The 25,216-nt window shown below is 41.8% G+C and overlaps 1 protein-coding gene across 1 annotated transcript in view; it reads left to right on the top strand.

The window, feature by feature from the left end:
* slbp (stem-loop histone mRNA binding protein) overlaps positions 1–23,996 on the top strand; it is a 48,451-nt gene extending 24,455 nt beyond the window's left edge. The window contains exons 3-8 of the mRNA XM_068049213.1: positions 8,788–8,898; positions 15,051–15,113; positions 17,456–17,590; positions 19,307–19,456; positions 19,740–19,857; positions 22,896–23,996. Of these exons, the coding sequence (XP_067905314.1) occupies positions 8,788–8,898; positions 15,051–15,113; positions 17,456–17,590; positions 19,307–19,456; positions 19,740–19,857; positions 22,896–23,009 (691 nt within the window). The 3' untranslated portion in view covers positions 23,010–23,996. The remainder of the gene's footprint in view (positions 1–8,787; positions 8,899–15,050; positions 15,114–17,455; positions 17,591–19,306; positions 19,457–19,739; positions 19,858–22,895) is intronic.
* The last annotated feature ends 1,220 nt before the right edge of the window (positions 23,997–25,216 follow it).

Raw genomic sequence — 25,216 nt, 5'->3', positions numbered from 1 at the left:
AGGCTTCCACTCGCAAAAACAACCCTCAATCATCACCCTCTGCCTCCTACCACTAAGCCAATTTTGGATCCAATTTACCAGATTGCCCTGGATCCCATGGGCTCTTGCCTTCTTACCCAATCTCCCATGTGGGACCTTATCAAAAGCCTTACTGAAGTCCATGTAGACTATATCAACTGCCTTGCCCTCATCTACACATCGAGTCACCTCCTTGAAAAATTCAATCACGTTTGTTAGACATGACCTCCCCCTGACAAAGCCATGCTGACTATCCCTGATTAATCCCTGCCTCTCCAAGTGGTCATTAATCCTGTCTCTCAGAATTTTTTCCAATAGTTTCCCAACCACTAATGTAGACTCACTGGCCTGCAATTACCTAGTTTATCCCTGCTACCCTTCTTGAGTAATGGTACCACATGTGCTGTCCTCCAGTCCTCTGGTACTCTCCTGTGGCCAGAGAAGATTTGAAAATTTGTGTCAGAGCCCCTGCAATCTCCTCCCTTGCCTCACATAGCTGCCTGGGATACATCTCGTGGGCCTGGGGATTTATCCACTTTTAAGCCTGCTAAAACAGCTAATACTTCCTCCCTTTCAAAGCTAATTTTGTTCAAGTATATCACAGTCCCCCTCCCTGATCGCTACACCGACATCATCCTTCTCCATAGTGAACACAAATGAAAAGTAATCATTTAAAATCTCGCCCATGTCCTCTGGCGCCACACACAGAGTGCCACTTTGGTCCCTAATGGGCCCTCCTCTTTCCCTGGTTATCCTCTTGCCCTTAACATACTTATAAAACGCCTTGGCGATTTTCATTTATCTTGCCCGCCAGTGTTTTTTCATGTCCCCTCTTCGCTCTCCTAATTACTTTTAAGTATGCCCCTACGCTTTCTGTACTCCTCTTGGGCCTCCGCTGTTTTCAGAGCTTTGAATCTGCCATAAGCCACTCTTTTCTTTTTTATCCTTACCCAATCCTCTATATCCCTTGACATCCAAGGTTCCCTGGACTTATTGGTCCTACCCTTCACCTTTTACGGGAACATGTTGGCTCTGAACTCTCATTCCTTTTTGAATGACTCCCACTGGTCTCATGCAGACTTTCCTACAAGTAGCTGCTCCCAGTCCACTTTGGCCAGATCCTGTTTTATCATATTGAAATCGGCCTTCCCCCAATTCAGTACTTTTATTTCCGGTCCCACTTTGTCCTTTTCCATAATTACCTTAAATCTTAGAGTTGTGGTCACTATCCCCGAAATGTTCCCCTCTGACACTGCTACCACTTGCCCGGCTTCATTCCCTAAGATTAGGTCCAATACCGCCCCTTCTTGTAGGACTTTTTACGTGCTGGTTCAAAAAGCTCTCCTGTATGCACTTGATGAATTCCGCCCCCTTTAAGCCTTTTGCCCTAAGACTATCCCAGTTGATATTGGGAAGTTGAAATCCCCTACTCTTACTGTATTTTTACACCTCTGAGACTTGCCTACATATCTGCTCCTCTATCTCTCCCTGACTGTTTGGAGGCCTGTAGTACACTCCCAGTCAAGTGATTACCCCCTTTTTGTTTAAGTTCTACCCATAAGGCCTCATTTGAGGAACCTTCTAAGATAAGGGCGGCGCAGTGGTTAGCACAGCAGCCTCACAGCTCCAGCAACCTGGGTTTGGTTCTGGGTACTGACTGTGTGGAGTTTGCAAGTTCTCCATGTGACCACATGGGTTTCTGCCGGTTGCTCCGGTTTCCTCCCACAGCCAAAGACTTGCAGGTTGGTAGGTAAATTGGCCGTTGCAAATTGCCCCTAGTATAGGTAGGTGGTAGGAGAATTGAGGGAAGGTGGGGTTGTGGTAAGGAATATGGGATTAATGTAGGATTCGTATAAATGGGTGATTGATGATCGGCACAGACTCTGTGGGCCGAAGGGCCTATTTCAGTGCTGTATCTCTCTATGACTATATCATCCCTCCTTACTGCAGTAATTGACTCCTTGATCAACAGTGCAATGCCATCTCTTCTTTTACACCCTCCCCTGTCATGCCTGAAGATTTTATACCCTGAAATATTGAACTGCCAGTCCTACCCTTCCCTCAACCATGTCCCTGTGATAGCAATAATATCATATTCCCATCTGTTAATCAATGCCCTCAATCCATCTGCCTTACTAATAAGGCTCCTTGTGTTAAGAGATGCAATCCAGCCTTGCATTGTTAGCTTGTTACTTAACAGGTCTGTTTGCTCTGCCTTCCAGACTGACTCAGTTTCCCTTCTATATTTGACTGTGCATCATTAGCTAGATCATGGCTGATCTGCTTCAATGTCATTTTTCCTGCACTATCACCATATTTTTAATATCTAGAAGTCTATCGATCTGTCTTGAATATACTCCAGGACTGAGCCTCTACAGCCCTCTGGTAGAGAATTCCAAGGATTCTACACTGTCTGAATGAAGAAATTCCTCCTTATCTCGGTCCTAAATGACCTACCTTTTATTCTGAGACACTGTCCCCTTGTTCTAGATCCCCCCAGCCAGGGGAAACGCCCTTCCTGTGTCTACCCTGTCATGCCGTGTAAGAATTTTGTACGGTTCAATGAGATCACCCCTCATTCTTCTAAACTCTAGAGAATATACTTTAACTTAAACAGCTTGTATTCATTTCATTCCCTTAAATGCAATTGTCAAGATTTAAAGGGAGGTTGGAAAATAAATCCTTCAGAGGGGTGTTTAAATTGGAACATTAATTGCTGCTGAACGAAGCTTGTGTATGGCAGCATTCGCAACAAGGTAGATGATTTAAAGGCCCAAATAGAGGTAATTGGGTGTGATCTAATGGCCATAACGGAAACGTGGCTGCAGGGTGACCAAGACTGGGAACTGAATATTCAAGTATATTCGACATTTAGGAAGGAGAGGCAAAAAGGAAAAGGAGATGGTGTTGTGCTGATAAGGGATGGGATCAGTGCATTAGGAGGGAGGACCTCCGATCAGAAGAACACAATGTGGAATCTGTTTGGGTGGAGCTGTGAAACAGCAAGGGGCAGCAAACATTGGTAGGAGTTGTTTATAGGCCACCAAACAGTAGTGGTAGTGTGGGGCATGGAATTAATTAGATTAGAGAAGCATGTAGCATGAGCAATACAGTAATCCATGGGTGACTTCAATCTGAACATAGACTGGGTAAACCTAATGAGCACTAATGCTGTGGAAGACGAGTTTCTGGAGTGTTGGGGATGGTTTTCTAGAGCAGTATGTTGAGGAAATGACTGGAGAACAATCTATTTTAGATCTAGTATAAAGTAATGAGAAAGGGCTAATTAATCTTGTTGTAAAAGAACCTTTAGGGATGAGTGACCATAATGTATCATTTTACATTATGTTGGAAAGTGAGGTCGTTCAATTGGAAGCCAGGTGTTAAATTTGAACAAAGGAAATTATGACGGTATGAGGGGCAAATTGGCTGCGGTGGATTGGGAAAATACATAAAAAGGTGTGACAGTGCATAGACAATGAATAGTCTTCAAAGAATTATAGTTTACAGCAACTGTACATTCCTTCAAGGCACAAAAATGCCAAAAGTAAAGGCAGTCAACTGTGGATAACAAAAGAAGTTAAGGATTGTATAAGATTAAAAGAAAAGGCCTATAAGTTGCTAGAAATAATAGTAAACCTGAGGATTGGGAGGATTTTCGAATACAGCAAAGGAAGATGAAGAAACTGATAGAGTAGAATATGAATGTAAGCTAGCAACAAAATTAAAAATGGACTGTAAAAGCTTCTATAGGTATAACAATGTAAAAAGGAAAAGTTGGCTAAGACAAATGTGGGTCCATTTCAGACAGTCAGGAGAATTTGTAAAGGGGAATAGCAAAATGGCAGAGAAGCTACATGAAGACCTTGTCTTCACTGGAGGAAGATACAAGAAATCTCACAGAATTAGAGATCCAAGGGACTAGGGAGGATTAGGAATCGAAGGAAATTCATATTAGTGAGAAGGTTGTATTGGAGAAATTAATGGGGATGAGGGTTGATAAGTCCCCAGGACCTGATATTTTACATCTGAGTGTTGAAAGAGGTAGCTGTGGAGCTGGTGGATGCATTGGTGATCATCTTCCAAAATTCTATAGATTTTGGAACAGTTCCTGAAGATTGGAAGGTTGCAAATGTCATTTCACTATTTAAGAAGGGAGGGAGAGAGAAAATGGAATTACAGACCAGTTGGCCTTGCATCAGAAAATGCTAGAATCTATTTTAAAGGATGTGATAAATGGATATTTGGATAATCTGATTGGGCATAGTCAACTTGGATTTATGAACGGGAAATCATGTTTGACGAACCTGTTGGAGTTTCTTTGAGGATGTTACTAACAGAATTGCTGAAGGCGAGACGGTGGATGTGGTATACTTGGATTTTCAGAAGGCTTTTGCTTAAGTCCCCCACAGGAGGTTGGTCAACAAAATTTAAAGCACATGGGATAGGAGGTAATATACTGGCATGGAATAGTGATTGGTTAACCTGCAGAGAATAGGAATAAACAGGTCATTCTCACGTTGGCAGGCTGTGACTAGTGGGGTACCACAGGTATCAGTGCTTGGGCCCCAGCTGTTCACAATATATATCAATGATTTGGATGGGACCAAATGTAGTATTTCCAAGATCGTGGATGACAAAACTAGGTGGGAATGTGTGTTGTGAGGAAGATGCAAAGCGGCTTCAAGGGGATTTGGACAGACTTAGTGTGTGGGCAAGAACGTGGCAGATGGAATATAATGTGGAAAAATGTGAGGTTATCAACTTTGGTAGGAGGAATAGATGTGCAGAGTATTTCTTAAATGGTAAGAGATTAGAAGGTGTAGATGTACAAAGGGACTTTGATGTCCTTGTCAATAAGTCACTGAAAGCTAACATGCGGGTGGAGCAAGCAATTAAGAAGGCTAATGGTATGTTGGCCTTTATCGCTAGAGGATTTGAGTACAGGAGTAGTGAAGTCTTGCTTCAATTGTATAGAACCTTGGTTAGACTCCACCTGGAGTACTGTGCAGTTTTGGTCCCCTTACCTTGGGAAGGATATTATTAACATAGTGGGAGTGCAACAAAGGTTCACCAGACTTGTTCCCGGGATGAAGAGAGATTGGGGAAACTGGGCCTGTATTCTCTAGAGTTTCAAAGAATGAGAGGTGATCTCATTGAAACCTACAAAATACTGAAAGGGATAGACAGTGTAGATGCAGCTAAGATGTTTCCCCTGGCTGGGGAGTAGAGAACCAGGGGAGACAATTTCAAAATAAGGGGGAAGCCACTTAGGGCAGAGTTGAGGAGAAATTTATTTACTCAGAGGGTTATGAATCTTTGGAATTTTCTACCCCAGAGGGCTGTGGAAGTGCAGTCATTGAGTATATTTAGAAATTTGTCAATGTCTGCTTTAAATATAAATGACATAAGGGCATATGTGTATAGGGTGGGGGGAAAAATAGAAATGGATGATCAGCCATGATCATACTGAATGGTGGGGCAGGCACGATGGGCTGAATGGCCTACTCCTGCTGCTATGTGCCCATGAAATTATAGTTGCTTGAAATAGAATGTTGCAGGAGAGTGGGATTTAACTAAATGGCTTCTGGGGCTCAACAGGCCAAATATCCTATTCCTGCTCCTATTTCCTATGATCCTGTGACAGACTTGATGGGCTCTTTCTATGTTCTAAGATGTGTTATGAAAGTGGACTGTTTTTGTTAAAATATTTTTTGAAGAATTCATGGTCAAACTGAAGAAATGCTGGAGTAGTTTTTTTTTTCCAGAGGGCACTGAAAGAACTAGTTTGGCAACAATGTTTATTGGTTGTCACATGACCCAAGTTTAAAAATAGAACAGAAACCCTGGTTACTGGGGACCATGTGGACAGAGAAGTGACAGTAATGCACAACTTGACAGGACAAACCTGGGAGCAGCAGTAGCACACCTAAGAGCAGCAAACTCGCAAGCTTTTGGTTGTAGAGTTGTTGATTACCTTCTGGAATGAAAATTTAGTGCCTGTTGCTGATGAAGTGTAACAAGAAGAGACCAGATTCTTGCTGATTGTTTAGAGTCAAGCCTGCAGAAGAAGAGAATTTTCAAGGAAGGAGAGAAGACCACAACCTGTGTGTGGGTGTGGCGAAGGTAAAAAGGGAACTTAGAAATTTTAATTTGTTTATGCTTTACTTCATTACTGGTTAAGACTTTTATAATAAACTGATAATTTTGTTCATTAAAGAAACCTGGTTGGTGTGTTTTATTCTGGGGAAAATAGAGAATATGACCATGTTGGTAAGTGGGAAGATTTAAATATATGTTGTGACCTGTGAAGAAGTGGAACTAGAATAAACAGTGCACTCCTGCCACCTTGGTTGTAACAGATGCCATAATGCTAAATCCTGCTTCCTTGGTTTGTCTTTTTTGGGTGTTTTTGCTGTGAAAATTGATTGTAAGTCAGTATGAGTGTTGGCTAATGTGACAAATGTAAATTTTTCTGTCTTGTCTAGGTTTGGTTTAATGGCTGTCCCTTTTGAATCTCACTACTTATGTTTTAAGCCAGCTGCGGTTCTTTGCATGTAATAAAAGAACAAACAAGCCACTTGACTTTGGTTGATGTCACTACGGTATTGCACTGAAAGGGTATACAAGTGGCTGGATCTGTTTGCATTCAAAGATAGCTGAAATGGTTGAAATCTTGCTAGAAAAAGATAGACTAGCAAGCTTTCACTGTCCAGAAAGAATTGCATATGAATTACACATTACTTGGCATAGATGTTTACAGTATAGAGGTATGCTATTTGTGTCTGCTGGCTCTGCTATAGTGATCCAAAACTAATTCCAATGTCCCCACCTCCCCATAACCCTGTATCTTCAAAATAATCTACTTTTCTTGTGTTTAAGTAGTATTTTGCCATGGCCTGTCTTAATCACTATCTGTAACAAAGCATTTTATGCTTTAAGAAATGTCGCTTGCCCTTATGGTAATTATACTTGATACCTGCATATTGACTCGCAAGGCTGGAGAAAATACGCTTTCCAAATTCACTGAAACTTGTCATTTTGTTTTAAATCTCAAATATGCTTTTTTTTTTTTCTCTGCTCCCATGGCACAAATAAGCTTATCTCCAGTCTCCTAACTAAAGGATTCCATCCTGGCATCATCCTGGTGAATCTGAAGTATAATCTGTTACTTTAATGTGTTTTTGAGAATTTCCGAGTTTGCACAAATATTAATAGGCTTTCTGTTGTAAATCATCTAAATATATTCACTCCGTAACTAAACTTGTTAAATTGGACATCCAGAATCCAGCACCCTCTGTACCGAGACGATGTGGACTTCAGATTTTCCTGGATTTTGGACAATAAAATCAGCTAGCATGTCCTCAGCCAAATTCAATGAATAAAAGATGCATGAAATGAAGTATAAAAAAGAATGAATAATGTGTACATAAAGGTTGAAAAATAATTTTTTTTGTACTTGCCAAATATTCTTATCTGCTTCCAAAGTAAGATGTACAAAAATGGATACTAGGTTATTTACATCCGGCTGAAGGTTGAGCACAAGGGAAAGGGCTCAGCTGGGATGTCTGGGGTTGATGGGCCAGCAATAGGATTTTCCAGTGTTTCTCTAAATTGTAAATGGTGGAATTACCCAACCATATTCCTCACTCAGCTTTCGCACTGACGCACCTCTATCTATCTAATTTCTGCAGTAATTCCCTTTTCTTGGCTATAGACAATGAATTCTGCCCCCTCTTTGCATTGCTATCCATCGGGGTATTTGCTGGCCTTTTAGACATGATTGTGATGGCAAAAAACACAGGTTGGGCAGGGCCGAGGGTTGTTCGGGCTGATTTGGAGCGCTGGAAGAAGAACTAGTGCCTAGCCAAATTGTCCTGGACAATAAGCTCAAACTTCATTTAACTGAATATCAACTGGAATATTTTCAAAAATATCCAGTTTTTGGATATCTGGATTTTTGGCATTCCTCTAGCTTTTAAAAGTTTAAAACAAAATGTCATGCTGTGCTGTTTTTGCAGACTGGAGTGAGATCTTAAGGCACCAAGTAAATATCATAGCTTCAAAAGTATTTGCTAACGAATGCTTGCTGTTCACTATCTCGGACACGCTTAACTAGAGCTCCAGGTTGGGATAAACAATTGGATTTAATGGGAGTTGTGTGATCCAAGATGACAGCCAAAATAAACTGAAGGGACTCAGGAATGTAAACAATTAGCTGCACTGTAGTGATGAAGTTAAGTGTGTCTATTGTATTCATTCATAATGTTGGCTGCTTTAGATAAGTCACTAATTTTATTTACAGCCAAAATTGTATATTTGCCGATTGCAAGTCTTTACTTGCAAGTCATTACTGGATCAGATAAAGTGCAGAAGCAAGTTTTTTGTTTAAATGTCATCCTTTATCATTGCTGATTTTAGAAAGCAATAGCTCAGTAATTAATGCTAAATTGGAGACTGGCCCATGTCCTAGAACTGGATTGGCTGCTCTTATCAACTTGGAATTAAGTTGAGGGATAAAATCAATTTCTTCAATTTGGAAAATGTCCCATATTTCTGTTGAACATAAAGTCCAATCTTGACACAATTTATTTCTCAAGTCAATTTTGAAATCAAGCTGATGACCTGCAGTACTTTCCACTGGGGAATTTTCCCTGTTTTTCCAAATACTGCACTAGATGTGCTGAATAATTTGTGGCCATCGCCATGTTACACAAAAAATAAAGTTCATTAATTTTAAATGACCATGTTAAAATTAATTTCTTCCAGTTTCACAACACCAGAAAGTGATGAAGCAGTCCCCAGATGTGCCTCTGCAGATTGGGGCACAGCAGTAGAAAATGAAGAAACAAGACAGATTGTTTATCGGGATTTGAAGAGGTTTGTATACTTTGGTTTTACATTTTCCTTTTTGAAGGAAGTGTCAAATGCTGCACTCTATTTCCAGTGTATATTTAAAGTGAAATTCTCTGCCTTATTAATCTTTGCTATTGTGAAACCTTTGTATGGGCATTGTGTACTAATGTCTGCATAGAACAGCCAAAAATGTTAAATTATGCATTTTTTTTTTTGTGATGGGCAAGAGTGGTTTCAAATTATAATGTTGTATCCCACTTGCATTCCAGGATTGCTTGAAGCAGTTCCATAAATAGTTGTTCCCTTGTTGCTAAATCTGTTAAACAAATTCAGTAATAATAGATATGTTAGCTGCCAGTCTCTTCTCATACTTCCTATTTCTTTTCTCACTTCTCAGAACTTTCTATTTTCAGCCTGGTTCTGACTTGTATTATCAACCTGACGTCTGTCATATGCACCTTTTATTCTGCTTCATCTTACTGTATTATCTCTTTTTTTTGTCATCCAGGGAGCTCAGGCTTTGTTTGACCTACTTTTTCCCCCTTGTGGCAGTGTACCTGGGCTGCACCTGAACTATCTTCTCTTTAAAGGCAGCCTATTGTTCCATTTGTATTTCCTGCCAATCTTTGATTCTAATTTAGCTGGGCCAGATCTATTCTAACCCCACTAAAATTGGACCTCCACTTAAATATTTTTAATCTGGATTTCTTCTGTCTTTCTCCAAAGGTGACTTAAACCTTCTATGATCACTGTTCCCTAAATGTTTCCCCACTGACACTCTATCCACTTGACCCATCTCATTCCCCAGACCCAGATTTCACAGTGCCTTATTCTTGATTGGGCTTGAAAGGTATTGATGGAGAAAATTCTCTAGAACATATTTCAGAAACCCTTCTCCCTCTCTGCTCTTTACACTATTAGTATCTCAGTCGATATTAGGATAATTGAATAGTTTAATGGGGAGGACTTGAATCGCTTTTGTAGCTGCCTGTAATTTCCCTGCAAATTTGCCCTTCTATATCTTTCCCATTGGTGGTCTATAAAATACACTCAGCAGTGTAATGGTACCTCTATTGTTTCTTGGCTCTAACCAAATAGATTCTTTCCTTCTCCCCACCAACCCCACCCACCCCGTAGGACATCCAGTATTAATAATCTCCTAATTGTTACCACCACCTTTCTACCTTTCTTTTCCTTCCTATCTTTCCTGAACAACTTGTATTCAGGATTATTTAGTACTGAGACCTGCTCTTTTTTGAGCCAGGTCTTCGTTACCGCTATGACATTTCCATGTGACTATCTGCACTTTTTTTTCTTTGTTCATAGGATGTGGGCGGCGTTGGCTAGGCCAGCATTTATTGCCCATTCCTAATTCACCTTGTGGTGGTGAGCTGACTTCTTGAACTGCTGTAGTCCTTGGGGTGTAGGTATGCAATAGTGCTGTTAGGAACGAAGTTTCAGGATTTTGACCCAGCGACAGTGAAGGAACAGCGATTTATAGTTCCAAATCAGGATGGTGTGTGACTTGAAGGGGAACTTGCAGGTGGTGGTGTTCCCATGCATCTGCTGCCCTTGTCCTTCTAGGTGGTAGAGGTTGCAGGTTTAGAAGTGCTGTAGAAGGAGCCTTGGTGAATTGCTGCAGTGCATCTTCTAGATGGCACACACTGCTGCCACTGTGTCTTGGTGTGAATGTTGAAGGTGGTGGATGGGGTGCCAATCAAGCAGGCTGCTTGATGGTCCGGAATGGTGTCAAGCTTCTTTAGTGTTGGAGCTGCACTCATCCAGGCAAGTGGAGAGTATCAAAAGTCATTCCATAAATGGTTTTGGATAATATCTGTTCCGAAGAAGGGTCACTGACCTGAAACGTTAACTCTGCTTCTCTTTCCACAGATGCTGCCAGACCTGCTGAGTGGTTCCAGCATTTCTTGTTTTTATTTCAGATTTCCAGCATCTGCAGTATTTTGCTTTTATTTGGATAATATCCTATGGCTTATGATGTCAGTTGAGTCCTTTGGTGGATTAAAGTCTTGCAGTCCCCAAATGGTTTGCCTCAGAACTGTCACCAAGCAAAACTTGAAAGAAATGCTATAGGATGCACTGTTTAACTCTCTTGCAGGAAACCATTCTCTTTTGTAGCCTTTCTGTTTACTGAAGAGTTTCTATCCTTCTGCCCTTGTATAGTCTCGGGTGGGGAAACTGAGATCTGGCCTGAGTTCCTCTGTGGGCCTAATAAAAGTACCCAAACCTTTGCTAGGGAAAGATAATCGATCCCAAACAGGATCAACTACATTTCCTCAGGTCCACTTACCAGCTGCAAGAAAAAAAACCCACTTTGATTTATCATGTACAATATGCACCCTAACTTCAAGGTCAACTTTTAGGGAAAAAATACATATTTGGAAAATTACAGTAATTTGATCTAGATTGTTGTAGGTTCATAATCACAGAATTGTTACAGCAAAGCAGGCGGCCATTTGGCCCATCGTGTCTGCACTGGCTCTCCGAATGAGGAATTCACTTATTGCATTCCCCCCAGCCTTCTCCATAACCCTGTATATTCTTCCTTTTCAGGTAACTATCTAATTTCCTTTTGAATGCCTCGATTTGAACCTGCCTCCACTGCACTTTTTGGCAGTGCATTCCAGATCCTAACCACTTGCAGTGTGATTTTAGATTTAGAGATACAGCACTGAAACAGGCCCTTCGGCCCACCGAGTCTGTGCCGACCATTAACCACCCATTTATACTAATCTTACACTAATCCCATATTCCTACCATATCCTCACCTGTCCCTATATTCCCCTCCCACCTACCTATACTAGGGGCAATTTATAATGGCCAATTTACCTACCAACCTGCAAGTCTTTTGGCTGTGGGAGGAAACCGGAGCACCCGGAGGAAACCCACGCAGACACAGGGAGAACTTGCAAACTCCACACAGGCAGTACCCAGAATTGAACCCGGGTCGCTGGAGCTGTGAGGCTGCGATGCTAACCACTGTGCCGCCCAAAAAGTGAAAGTTTTTCCTCCTGTCGCTTTTGTTAATTATCTTAAATCTGTGCCCCCTCGTTCTTGATCCTTTCATGAGTGGAAATGTTTCTCCCTATGTACTCTGTCCAGACCCCTCATGATTTTGAATACCTCTATCAAATCTCCTCTCCGCCTTGTCTCCTTCAAGGAACACAGTCCTAACTTCTCCATTCTTTCTTCATAATTGAAGTTCCTCATCCCTGGAACCATTCTAGTGAATCTTTTCTGCACTCTCTCCAATGCCTTTAAGCACCCAGAACTGGATGCAATATTCCAGCTGCATTTGAACTCGTGTCTCATGCAAGTTCCACATAACCTCCTTGCTCTTGTACTCTATGCCCCTATTAATAAAGCCTAGGATACTGTATACTTTATTGACTGCTGTCTCAACCTGTCTTGTCACCTTCAATGACTTATGCACATATTCACCCAGGACCCTCTGTTCCTACTCCCCTTTTAGAATTGTCCCTTTATTTTATATTGTCTCTAATTGTTCTTCCTACCAAAATTAATCATTCCACATTTCTCTGCATTGAAGGTCATCTGCCACGTGTCTGTCCTTTTGAAGTTCTATACCTCACAGTTCACAATACTTCTAAGTTTCATATCATGTACAAATTTTGAAATTGTGCCCTGTACACCTAGTTATAAGTCATTAATATATATCAGGAAGAACAGGAGTCCCAACACTGACCCTTTTGGAACTCCACTACAAACCTTCCTCCAGCCCGAAAAACATCCATTAACCACTACTTTATTTTCTGTCACTCAGCCAATTTTGTATCCATGTTGCTACTGTTCCTTTTATTCCATGAGCTATAACTTGACTGTCTGTTGTGTGGCATTGTATCAAATGCCTTCTGGAAATCCATATACACCACATCAACAGCATTGCCCTCATCAGCCCTCTTGGTTACCCCTTCAGAAAACTCCAGCAAGCTAGTTAAACACTATTTTCCCTTAAATCCATGCTGGCTTTGCTTAATTAACCAGCATTTACCCATGTGACTATTAATTTTTACCCGAATTATTGTTTCTAGAAGTTTCCCCACCACCAAAGTTATACTGATTGGTCTGTAGTGTCTGGGCTTGTCTTTACCCCCTTTTTGAACAAGTGTTTAACGTTTGTAAATCTCCAGTCCTCTGGCACCACCCTTGAGACTAAGGAAGATTGGAAAATTATGGCCAGTGCCTCTGCAATTTCCACTCATTTCCCTCCGTATCCTTGGATGTATCTTATCCGGTTCTGGTGCTTTATCAACTTTAAGTACAGACAGCCTATCTAATACTTCCTCATTTTTAGAGCATGGCAACCCGACGACATGTGTCGGGTTCGGGTCAGGTCGCTCTTCCGGGTCCGGCATTCGGGCTCGGCCGGGTCGGACGCAGTGACAGCCAGGACGTCAAGGCAAGAAACACTCCGCACTAGTCTGCAGTGAGTGATTCCATCCAAGGTAGAGCACAACCTCTTCAGTAAAGTTGATTACATTCCAGTGGTTGGGTCAGTCGTGGGAAAAAAATTAAAGGACTCCGGCCGGGTCGGGCTTAGGTCGGATGTGGTTCTGTCGGGCTCAGGTCAGGTTTCATTTGCAGACCCGAGCAGGCCTTTACCTCATTATCAATTTTAAACCCTTCCAGTGTATTAATTACTTCCTCTTTCCCTGTGGCCTGGGTAGCATAATCTTCCTTGGTAAAGACAGATGTAAAGTATTCATTCAGCTGTTACTCCTGCCTCCATGCACGAGTTCCCTTTTTGGTCCCTAATCAGCCCTACTCCACCTTTTTAACACCCTTTCACTAATTTATAGGCCTATAAAAGACTTTGGGATTCCCTTCTATGTTAGCTGCCAGTCTCTTTTCATACTCTTCTCTTTGCTTCCCTTATTTGCTTTTTCACTTCCCCTCTGAACCTTCTTTATTCAGCCCTGATTCTCCATTGTATTATCTGAGATCTGTCATAAGCACACTTTTTCTTCATCTTCATCTCTCTCTTTTGTCATCCAGGGAACTCTGGATTTGTTTGCCCTACCTTTCCCCTTTGAGGGAATATACCTTGACTGTGCTTGAACTATCCCTTCTTTGAAAGTAGCCAATTGTGCAGCTGCCATTTTTTTCTGCCAACCTTTGATTCCAATTTATTTGGCTCAGATCCATTCTTTCCCTGTTGAAGCTGGCTTTCCCCCAGTTAATTATTCTTACTGTAGATTGTTCTCTGTTCTAGAATCATAGAAAGTTTAAGGCACAGTAAGAGACCACTTGGCCCATTGTGTCCCTTTTTCCATAGCCAATCTAAACCTTATCACACAATGATCACTGACCCCTAAATGTTCTCCTGATATTTGATCCACTTGGCCCACCTCATTTCCAAGAACCAGGTCCAGCAGTACCTCCCCTCTTGCACTGGAAACATACTGCTGTCGAAAATTTTGCTGAATATACTCTCGCAACTCTTGCCGTTCTCTACCTTTTTACACTACTACTATCCCAGTCTATTTGGATAATAGTCTTGTGTTTACTTGTAAACTTGCCCTCACTGCCCTGTCTTGTGGTGCATTTTTTATTTGAATGGGAAAACCATCCATTTTGGAAGAAGGGTCACTGACCTGAAACGTTAACTCTGCTTCTCTCTCCACAGATGCTGCCAGACCTACTGAGTACTTCCACCATTTCTTGTTTTTATTTCAGATTTCCAACATCCGCAGTATTTTGCTCTTATTCATTTGGACTAGCTTGGGCTTATCCTTCCAGAACAACACGATACCTCCCCCTCCCATCCAATTGCTGCATCTAATTGGTCCTTGAATGAGTCTAGAGGTTTTACCTTTTATTGTGCTGTCTGGAAATCTAATTTGAAGTGTTGATTACCTCTGCTTTTTGAAATAAGTCTCCTGTTATCAGTCCTGAAGTTGCCCTTCAGTAGTTTGAATGTGTCTCTTTGTCCTACTCCCACAGTTTAAAATATGCAACTCTGAATGAAGTATGTGGTTCACAAAGTTGGTGAACTGCTTCCACTTTTGTTATTGGCCAGCTGTGGTATTTGTATTAACTTTGATTTGTTTTTTATGACTTTTATGTTGCAGACCAATATTACTTGTGTTAAAATCCTCCAAGTTTTCACTGTGTTTTAAATTTTTTTTTTCTTTCAGATACAAAAGACGACTCTTGCTAAATGACTTTACTGACCATGAAAAGGATTACTCTTCTGAAAGGTATAGCTGAACTGTTTACAAAAATAATGAAATAAATGCTTGCTAACATAGTACTGCGGAATTAAACTCTGCATTTTGCAAAGTTTTTTCTTAATGCATTCAGACTGTAGCATCAGTGAGATAAACTTTGTATCAAATCAAATGAAAAGATGTGTTAGAGGTGGGAGAGACGAGAAAGAGTTTGAGACTGGTTTGGCTAGTCATTAAATATTCTGGTTCACTTTTGATTTAATTTGTGGCATGGATCCCTCACTTCACCTCGCCCTTGCCTCTGCCCCAGCAATGTAGTGTAGCAGGCGCCCACCAGCTGTCGGGTACAGAGTGCCTTGATTTATTTTCCTGTGATTTCTATCCGCTCCCTTGCAACACAGCTGGGATTGGGATTTTAGTACAGTAAGCGGTTAGATCTGTGCGTTGGTACCATGTGGTTCTTAAAGGTGGATACTTTATTCTGGTTTGGGAGTTTGAATCTAGCAATCATAGAAAATAGAATTGGAAACTTACAGTATGGAAGGGGGCCATTCAGCCCATTGTGTCCACACTGGCTGACAAGTAGCCATTCAAACTCATCGCATTTCCATCTCTTGGCCCATAGCCTTGTAGGTTACAGCATTTCAAGTGCATATCCAAGCACTTTTTAAATGATGAGAGTTTTTACCTCTGCCACCATTTCAGGCAGATCCCCACCAGCCTCAGTGAAAATAATTCCCTTCAAATCCCCTCTAAACCTCCTATCACTTGCCCTAAATCTATGCCCCCTGGTTCTGGACCCTTTTAACCAAGGGGAATAGGGCCTTCCTATCCACTCTATCTAGACCCCTCAATTTTATACACTTCAATTAGGTCTCCCCTTGGTCTCCTCTGTTCCAAAGAAACCAACCCTAGCTTATCCAATTTTTCCTCCTAATTAAATTCTCCAGTACAGGCAGCATCCTTGTAAATCTCCTCTGTAGCCTCTCTAGTGCAATCACATCCTTCCTATATTGCAGTGACCAGAACTGCATGCAGTACTCAAGCTGTGGCCTAACTAGTCTTTTATACAGTTTCAGCATAACCTTCCAACTCTTGCTTATTTATTTATTATTTAGAGATACAGCACTGAAACAGGCCCTTCGGCCCACCGATTCTGTGCCGACCAAGAACCACCCACTTGTACTAACCCTACAGTAACCTCATACTCTCTACCACCTACCTACACTAGGGGCAATTTATAATGGCCAATTTACCTATCGCCTGCAAGTCTTTGGCGGTAGGAGGAAACCCACGCGGTCACAGGGAGAACTTGCAAACTCCACACAGGCAGTACCCAGAATTGAACCCGGGTCCCTGGAGCTGTGAGGCTGCGGTGCTAACCACTGCGCCGCAAAGGCATAGAATACAAGTATCCCGTATGCCTTCTTAACCACCTTATCTACCTGTCCAGCCACCTTCAGGGATTTGTGGACATGCACTGCAATATCCCTCTATTCCTCTACACTTCTCAGTATCCAACCATTTATTGTGTATTCCCTTGTCATGTTAGCCTTCCCCAAATGCATTACTGCACACTACTTGGAATTGAACTTCATTTGCCACTGCTCTGCTCCTCTGACTAGTCCATTGATGTCTCTAGGCTGTAGGAAAATTCCTTCATTATTGACTATGGAGCCAATTTTTGTATCTTCTGCAAACTTTATCATACCCCCTACATTCAAGTCCAAATCATTGATATATACCACAAATGCAAGGGACTTAATACTGAGCCCTAGGGAATCCCAGTGGAGACTGTCTTCCAGTCATCAAAACACTCATCAAGCATTGCCCTTTGCTTCCTGCCTCTAAGCCATATCCAAGTTGCCACTTTGCCTTGGATCCGATAGACTTTCACTTTTGTGACCAGTCTGCCATGTGGGACCTTATCAAAAACCTTGCAAAAATCCATGTGGAGTACATCAAATGAATGATTCTCTTTGACTCGACCTGCCTTGTTACCTCAAACAAATTCAATCAGGTTAGCCAGCTCAACCTTCCATTAACAAATCTTTTCTGACTGTCTTTGATTAATCCGTGTCTTTCTAAATCCTGTCAATTTTTCCCCCCAATAATTTTCCCACTACTTGGGTTAGGCTGATTGGCCTGTAGTTACTCAGTCTATCCCTTTCTCCCTTTTAAAAAAAAAAAAAAAGTACAACGTTAGCTGTGCTCAAGTTCTCTGCAACAATCCCTCATATAACTTAGGGTTGTAGCATAATGTTGTACTGAAGAATGTGTAGTTTTTGCTTGTAATTCTTTTCTCACCTGAAACCAGGCAGTTTCTCTTGAGGGGTAGAGAAAAATCATTTAATCTAATTACTAAATTTCAGTTCGAGTGGCTCCAGAGAATCATTGGCACCTTCAGAACTTGAAACTGATGAAGTGGTATTGATGAGAAGGCAGAAGCAGATCAACTATGGAAAGAATACCATTGCATATGATCGATTCATTCAGGAAGTTCCCAAGTAAGATCACAAATACCTTTTATTCTTGCCTCTATTCTTGAAGTTGGGCTTTTATTTTCCATTTGGTGTGGGATATTAACTTTATTGGCTAACTTGTTCGTACTTGACTGCTTGCAGTTAGAGTAGAATAGAAAATATTCTTGGAGTTAGCATGAAAGTTTTCCACTTTGATCAGGAGGTGACTGGTCTACACAAGTGTGACTGAGATCACCAAGAATAAAAATCTGTCTGTCCTTGTACATCAAAGAATGATTTTGCTCAGTTATAATATGGCACCATTTGGCTGATAATTCCCCAGCTCTTGGTTTATTTATGTGATCACATGGCTCCAGCTCACAATCTAGTAGCCAGTGTTGCTCTCAATGGACCTTTTGAGGAGGGAACAGAAGTGTGTTTTTGGGAGGGTCCCAGCAAGGTCCTTGGCATTTCTGAGAAATAGTGGAACTTCCATTTATAGAGTGCATTATATTCTTGGGATGCTTCATCTCCAGCTTCACAAATTACTTGAAACTTCCTGTTTCTCCAACAAACTGTATTTATATAATGCCTGTAATGTAGAGCAGTCATAAGGTGGTTCAGAAAAGTTATTGGGTGGTGGGAAAAGGTGTGGTGTGGATATGGACGCCAAACTAAATGAAAGGATAAGCAGAGATCCAAAAGCTTGGTGGAAGATGTGTATTTTTAAGGAGCCTTTTAAAGGAAAAGAGAAGCAAGCAGAGGTTTAGGAAATTGTGGGGTTAAGGCCATAATTTAAGCCACAGTGGTTGAGCAACGGGGTGGTGGGGGAGAGAATTCAAGAGGTTAGAATTCAAAGAGTAGAGTTTAGAGAGGGATTTATACTTGCAAAGCCTGGAGATGGGAAGTGGTTCAGCCATGTTGGGGTCTAAATAATAGGATGAAAATTTTAAATTTGCGGTTGGCCCAGGAGGATGTATAGGTCAATGAAGATTGATGGGTAAGTAGAACATGATGCAAGGTAGGATTTAGACCTAACTTAGTTTTGGATGAGCTGTAATTTAAAGGGTGGAGGATGGGAGATTAGCTGGGACAGCATTGGAATAGTCAGGATTGGAGGTGATAAAGACACAGGATGATTTTTCAGCAGCAGGTGGGCCAACATGGGTGATGTTAGATGTTTACAGCACAGGTTATTTGGCCTGTCATGAGATGTCATTCAGCAGCTTTTTTGATGGAGAGTATTTAAAGTTAGAAACTCTGCTTATGTTGAACTAGACACAGTGGCCACGGATGAGAAAATCTGTGGTAAGGGTACAGAGTTTGTAGTGGGAGCGATGATTGGCTTCAGTCTTGGATTAAATCTGTTGTTGGAGGAAATGTTTAATCCAAGATTGGATGTTGGACAAGGAGTAGTGCAAGGGTTGAGGGAGCTGGTAGAACAGGGTGCCCTCAGCAAACCGATAATGAAAGTTTGCTGCCAAAGGGCACCATGTAGATGAAGGGGGCCAAGGACTTGAATCTACAATCTTCCAATGTGACAAGATTGCTACCAACTGAGTCAAACCAAACAAAAGGGATGTAAAGTAGTATTGCATATAAACAATTTAAAGTTAACTTTGTTCACTGATGCATGGCATCGGTCATTGTTGGACTTGGGATGTTTAGCTTTAGCTGGATTGATGCAGAATATGTCATTGATACTCAATGTGCTGTAAAGCAAGTTAGCTCTGTGCACACTCATTGAATTCTTTCTTTCAGGCATCTTCGGAAGCCAGGTGTTCATCCAAGGACTCCAAACAAGTTTAAGAAGTTCAGTCGTAGATCCTGGGACCAGCAAATTAGGTTGTGGAGAATTGCACTGCATGCCTGGGATCCACCAGCAGAAGAAGGCAGTGATTTACAGGCAGTGTATGTTCAAATTACTGGCTATCGGTATGACTAGAGTGGAAGATATTTTGGGTAAGGGTGCAGTTAATGGGTTTCAGATTTGGGAATAAATTTTGCAGTTCTCAGTGGAATACAAGTTAAAGTGAGGACGGTATGGATTATTTCTGTGAAATAAGAAATAAAACTTGATCTGTCAGTACTTGATGTTTACCCTTGTTAGAATGTTAATTGAGCATTTGTAGTAAAATTCCACAAGCTGTAAACAATACTTAAAAAAAAAACTGAGCCTTGCTATGTCTTGCAGTACGGAGTTTGATTTTGATATGGAAACGGAATCTGTGAACAGCTCAAGTGGGAGTCGAACAAGTTTTCCTGATGAGAGAGGATGCACTCCCAGCAACACACGTGCACCATCTCCTCAGGTATGCAACTTGTAACTTTAACAATATGGACCGTGTAGTGATGAGCAGTATGCTTCCCATATATAGGCAATTGAAAATTCTTGGGCTGTATGGGATCAACTAATGCATATTCTGATTTCAGCTATAAGTAGAATGACAGAGTCATGAAACAGACCTTTTGGCCCATCGTGTCCGTGCGGGCCATCAAGCACCTATCTATTCTAATCCCATTTTCCAGCACTTGGCCTGTAGCCTTGCATGCTATGGCGATTCAAGTGCTCATCTAAATAATACTTAAATGTTGAGGGTTCCTGCCTCTACCACCACTTCACCCTCTGGGTGAAAGAAAATTCCTCAAATCCCCTCCAAACCTCCTACCCCTTACCTTTAAATCTGTGCCCCCTGGTTATTGACACCTCCGCTAAGGGAAAAAGTTACTTCCTATCTATGCCCCTCATAATTTTGTATACCTCAATCAGGTCCCCCCTCAGCCTTCTCTGCTGTAAGGAAAACAACCTTAGCCTATCCAGTCTCTCCTCATAGCTGAAATGCTCCAGCCCAGGCAACATCCTGGTGAATCTCCTCTGCACCCTCTCCAATGCAATCACATCCTTCCTATAGTGTGGTGACCAGAACTGTACACAGTACACCAGCTCTGGCTTAACCTCCCTAATCTTGCATTCAGTGCCTCGGCTAATAAAGGCAAGTATCCCATATGCCTTCCCAACCACCTTATCTACCTGTGTTGCTGCCTTCACTGATCTATAGACAAGTGCACCAAGGTCCTTCTGACCCTCTTTACTTGTTAGGGTCCTACCATCCATTGTATATTCCCTTGCCTTGTTAGTCCTCCCAATATGCATCACCTCACACTTCTCCGGATTAAACTCCATTTGCCACTGCTCTGCCCATCTTACCAGCCCAGCTATATTGTCCTGTAATCTAAGGCTTTCCTCCTCACTATTTACGACACCACCAATTTTCATGTCATCTGCGAACTTCCTGATCATACCTCCTATATTCATGTCTAAATCATTAATGTACACTACAAACAGCAAGGGTCCCAGCACTGATCCCTGGTCACAGGCTTCCAATTGCAAAAACTACTCTCGACCATTACCCTCTGCCTCCTGTCACTAAGCCAATTTTGGATCCTGTTTGCCAAATTGCCCTGGATCCCATAGGCTCTTACCTTCTTGACCAATCTCCCATGTGGGACCTTATCAAAAGCCTTACTGAAGTCCATGTAGATTACATCAACTGCTTTACCCTCATCTACACATCTAATCACCTCCTCGAAAAATTCAATCAAGTTTGTTAGACACTATCTCCCCCTGACAAAGCCATGCTGGCTATCCTTGATTTAATCCCTGCCTCTCCAAGTGGAGATTAATCCTGCCCCTCAGAATTTTTTCCAATCGTTTTCCTACCACTGATAAACTCACTAGCCTGTAAATTACCTGATTTATCCCTGCTACCCTTCTTGAATAATGGTACCACATTCGCTGTCCTCCAGTCCTCTGGCACCTCTCCTGTGGCCAAAGAGGATTTGAAAATTTGTGTCAGAGCCCCTGCAATCTCCTCCCTTGCCTCACATAGCAGCCTGGGATACATCTCATCTGGGCCTGGGGATTTATCCACTTTTAAGCCCGCTAAAACCTCCTCCCTTTCAATGCTAATTTGTTCAAACATATCACAATCCCCCTCTCTGATCTCTACAGCTACATCTTCTTTCTTCGTGAACACCGATGAAAAGTAATCATTTAATACCTCACTGACATCCTCCGGCTCCACACACACATTGCCACTTTGGTCCCCTATGGGCTTTCTTTCCCTGGTTATCCGCTTGCCCTTAATATACTTATAAAACGCCTTGGGATTTTCCTTTATCTTGTCTGCCAGTGTTTTTTCATGCCTCTCCACGCTCCTAATTACTGTTTTTAAGTACCCCCCACCCACACACTTTCTATACTCCTCTAGGGCCTTCACTATTTCCAGCCTTCTGAATCTGGCATCAGCCTTTTTTTTTCCCTTATCAAATCCTCTACATCACTTGAGATCCAGCGTTCCCTGGACTTGTTGGTCCTACCCTTCACCTTTATGGGAACACGTTGGCCCTGAACACACACTATTTCCTTTTTGACTGACTTCACTGCATTCTTTGATTGTATGATGAATTTGTATCCTGTATTCCTTAACTCGGTTTCTACATTTGTAAGCAATGCTGATGAAACCTTCATACAACAGAGCAATTACATAAATTAGATTTCTTGTCATCTTTCAGGCCTAACCAGTGTCCCTAAAGGGACTGTTGGAGGCTGCTTAAAGAAACTGCCCAGTTAATTGAGTATTTGTAGGCACAGGAGAAACGGGTGTGCGGGCCGTCGGGGGTTCCGTCCTCCCCGATTGCCTGCCCCTCTTCCGCGGTTACACTCGCGCCCGGGTGTCCCTGGAGAAGGAGCATGCGGTGTCCGCTGGTACGCTTGAGGCCTCCCGCAACCGGTGGGCACCGCAGGGACTGGAGTGCATCGTTGACGCAGAGAATGGCATTTTAATTTGAGTTTTTTGTTTATTTATCTGGTTTTAATAAAGTTATTTTAAAACTGTAAATATGTACATAAAGGGGGCCTGAGGAATAAAGGCCCCCTCGATGTGAAAAATATAAAAGGGGCCTGGGGTATAAAGGTCACCTTGTGGGGGAAAAAAAAAAGGGGGGCAGCAGTCTGAGCTCTAAACCCTCAATTTGGTTTGGGCCTCATTCCAGCAAAAACTGGCAGACAGCAGTTTCTCTATCTATTTTGGATAGAAGTCAAATTTCTCTGGCACAGACTTTCAGGTGTGGTGATGTGCCTTTTCTAATTTGACACAGGCACCTTGGATAATCCCTTCTTTGAAAAGTATGGGAGATAGTGTGGGCAACATTGTCACCTGGATTTTGGTTCTGTAACTTGGTCCAGTATATATTGTGGTATTCGTTGATGGGAAATCCTATTTTGACCTATGAAGTTACTGTAAAAGAATTTACACTTTCAGCTAATATCAATATTTCAATTTGTTAGATATCTTGCTCGACTCCAACAACCAGAGAATTTGTCTATCCTCATGTGAGCAAAGAGTTTGATTTGCAAGCTTGTTTGGCTGAGACCAATGAAGTTACCTCTTGGTTAAACTAAAGGAGGCTGCTCGCTATTGAGAATCTTGCCTTGAATGAACAGATCTACAGTTGGTGTGGTGATCACATGAACCTGAAGGAGTTGTGTTTTGCTTTTTAATACATGCCACGTTGTGTAGATTTGTCTGCAATGTGCAGTCTAGCAAATCCATTAATTGCTTTTGGTAACCAACAAAATATACTTTTCCAACTAAGTGCAGTGGCTAAGACCGCGTCCAAGAACAATTCTTAAATTGGGTTACTTTGACATCCCCAGCCCGCCCTCCTCCTTCCCCCCCACAAAGGTTTTTAAACTTAACAAGTTTAGGATGTATCTTTGGGGAATTATGGCACCAGATTGTCATGAGTCCCTTGTCAAATATTAGCTTTTAATAATGCTTTGCAACAAAACTTTGGTTCCTTTCTAAACAACTCTCTGGGGAGTGGGGCGGTGGAGATAGGGGAAGTTGTATTACATATTTGTGCTTTTTCTCCATTTCTATATTGGGTCAGTCTGTGGGTGGGAATGTCAAATAGAGTGGATGACAAATTGAAATTACTTTCTATCCTGTAGTTGCTAGATTACTCTATTGTAATGTTTTGTGTTTTTATCTGAGTATCAATTATCTTGTTCAAAATCAGATGCAATGTCTGCTAATTGCTAACTGTCTCCTGTTTGAGATTGAATAAAATTAATACTTTTTTATATCTTGGTAATTTGACCTGTGAATTTTAGATACACTGTCGAGTGTGCTTTTGCTTTAACAGATCTGCATAAATGTAATGCATAAAGTTCATTGGTACATAGTCTAATTTCCACTGGAAGACTTAAACTCAATTTTGTAATGTTTTTATTTTGTATTTAAAGCAAGTTGTGTCCAGATTCCAGTTAGATATTGTAGACATTTGAAATTTACTATTGAAATGTAACTTGTTTGAACTCAGCATTTTTAACATTTCTAGTTTTTTGTAAATCTGCAGCTGTACAATAAAACTTGGCTTGCCTATTTGTCTGTGGCTTTTTAAATTACTGTTTGAAATATTTATTTTTCTCTTCTACTGTTTAAGTTCTCTTGATTCTAACAGTGGGAGCATTTTAGCCCAAATTGTTAGTTTAAATGGTCTCTGTATAATGGTTCAAACCCCAGCCCTTGACCTTGCCTTGTGAGCTGTGGTAAGATCTGGATAAGAACTGGCTGTGGATTTTTCTCATCTGGCTTCACTGGACATCAAGACCATGTTTTTGTGTTGGACTACATTGGTAAACATGTATGTCCTTCTGTCTAAAATCTATTTGTTGAGCTGCAGAAAAGATCTATGTGGTAGAAGTCACAGGTTTGGAAGGTTCTGTCCAAGGAGCCTTGGTCCGTTGCTGCAGTGCATCTTGTAGATGGTACACACTGCTGCCGCTGTGCATCGGTGGTAGAGGGAGTGAATGTTTGTGAATGGCAGTGATGTCCTGGAGCTGAGATGTTTGACCTCCAACAACCACAACTATCTTTTTTGCACTAGGTATGACTCCAACCAGTGGAGAGCTTTCCCCCTGATTTCCATTGACTCCAGTTTTGCTAGGGCTCCTTGATGCCATACTTGGTCAAATGCTGCCTTGATGTCACGAGCAGTCACTCTCTCGCCTCACCTCGAGTTCAGCTCTTTTGTCCATGTTTGAACCAAGGCTGTAATGAGGTTAGGAGCTGAGCATCAGTGAGCAGGATATTGCTAAGCAAGTGCCACTTGATAGCACTGTCAACACCTTCCATCACTTTACTGACTCAGTAGACTGGGCAGTAATTGGCCCTGTTGGACTTGTCCTGCTTTTTGTGTACAGCACATACTGGGCAATTTTCTACATTGCTGGGTAGATGCCAGTGTTGTAGCTGTACTAGAACAGCTTGGCTAGGGGTGCAGCAAGTTCTGGAGCACAGGTTTTCAGTACTATTGCCGGAATGTTGTCTGGGCCCATTTCTTTTGGGCCTCCTTATCTCGAGAGACAATGGATACGCGCCTGGAGGTGGTCAGTGGTTTGTGAAGCAGCACCTGGAGTGGCTATAAAGGCCAATTCTGGAGTGACAGGCTCTTCCACAGGTGCTGCAGAGAAATTTGTTTGTTGGGGCTGTTGCACAGTTGGCTCTCCCCTTGCGCCTCTGTCTTTTTTCCTGCCAACTACTAAGTCTCTTCGACTCTGGGCCCATAGCCTTTGCAGTATCCAGTGCCTTCAGTCGTTTCTTG

Source organism: Heterodontus francisci, chromosome 1 (genome assembly GCF_036365525.1).
Source record: "Heterodontus francisci isolate sHetFra1 chromosome 1, sHetFra1.hap1, whole genome shotgun sequence".
In the NCBI taxonomy this organism is placed as follows: domain Eukaryota; kingdom Metazoa; phylum Chordata; class Chondrichthyes; order Heterodontiformes; family Heterodontidae; genus Heterodontus; species Heterodontus francisci.
This window is presented reverse-complemented; position numbering and strand designations above follow the sequence as displayed.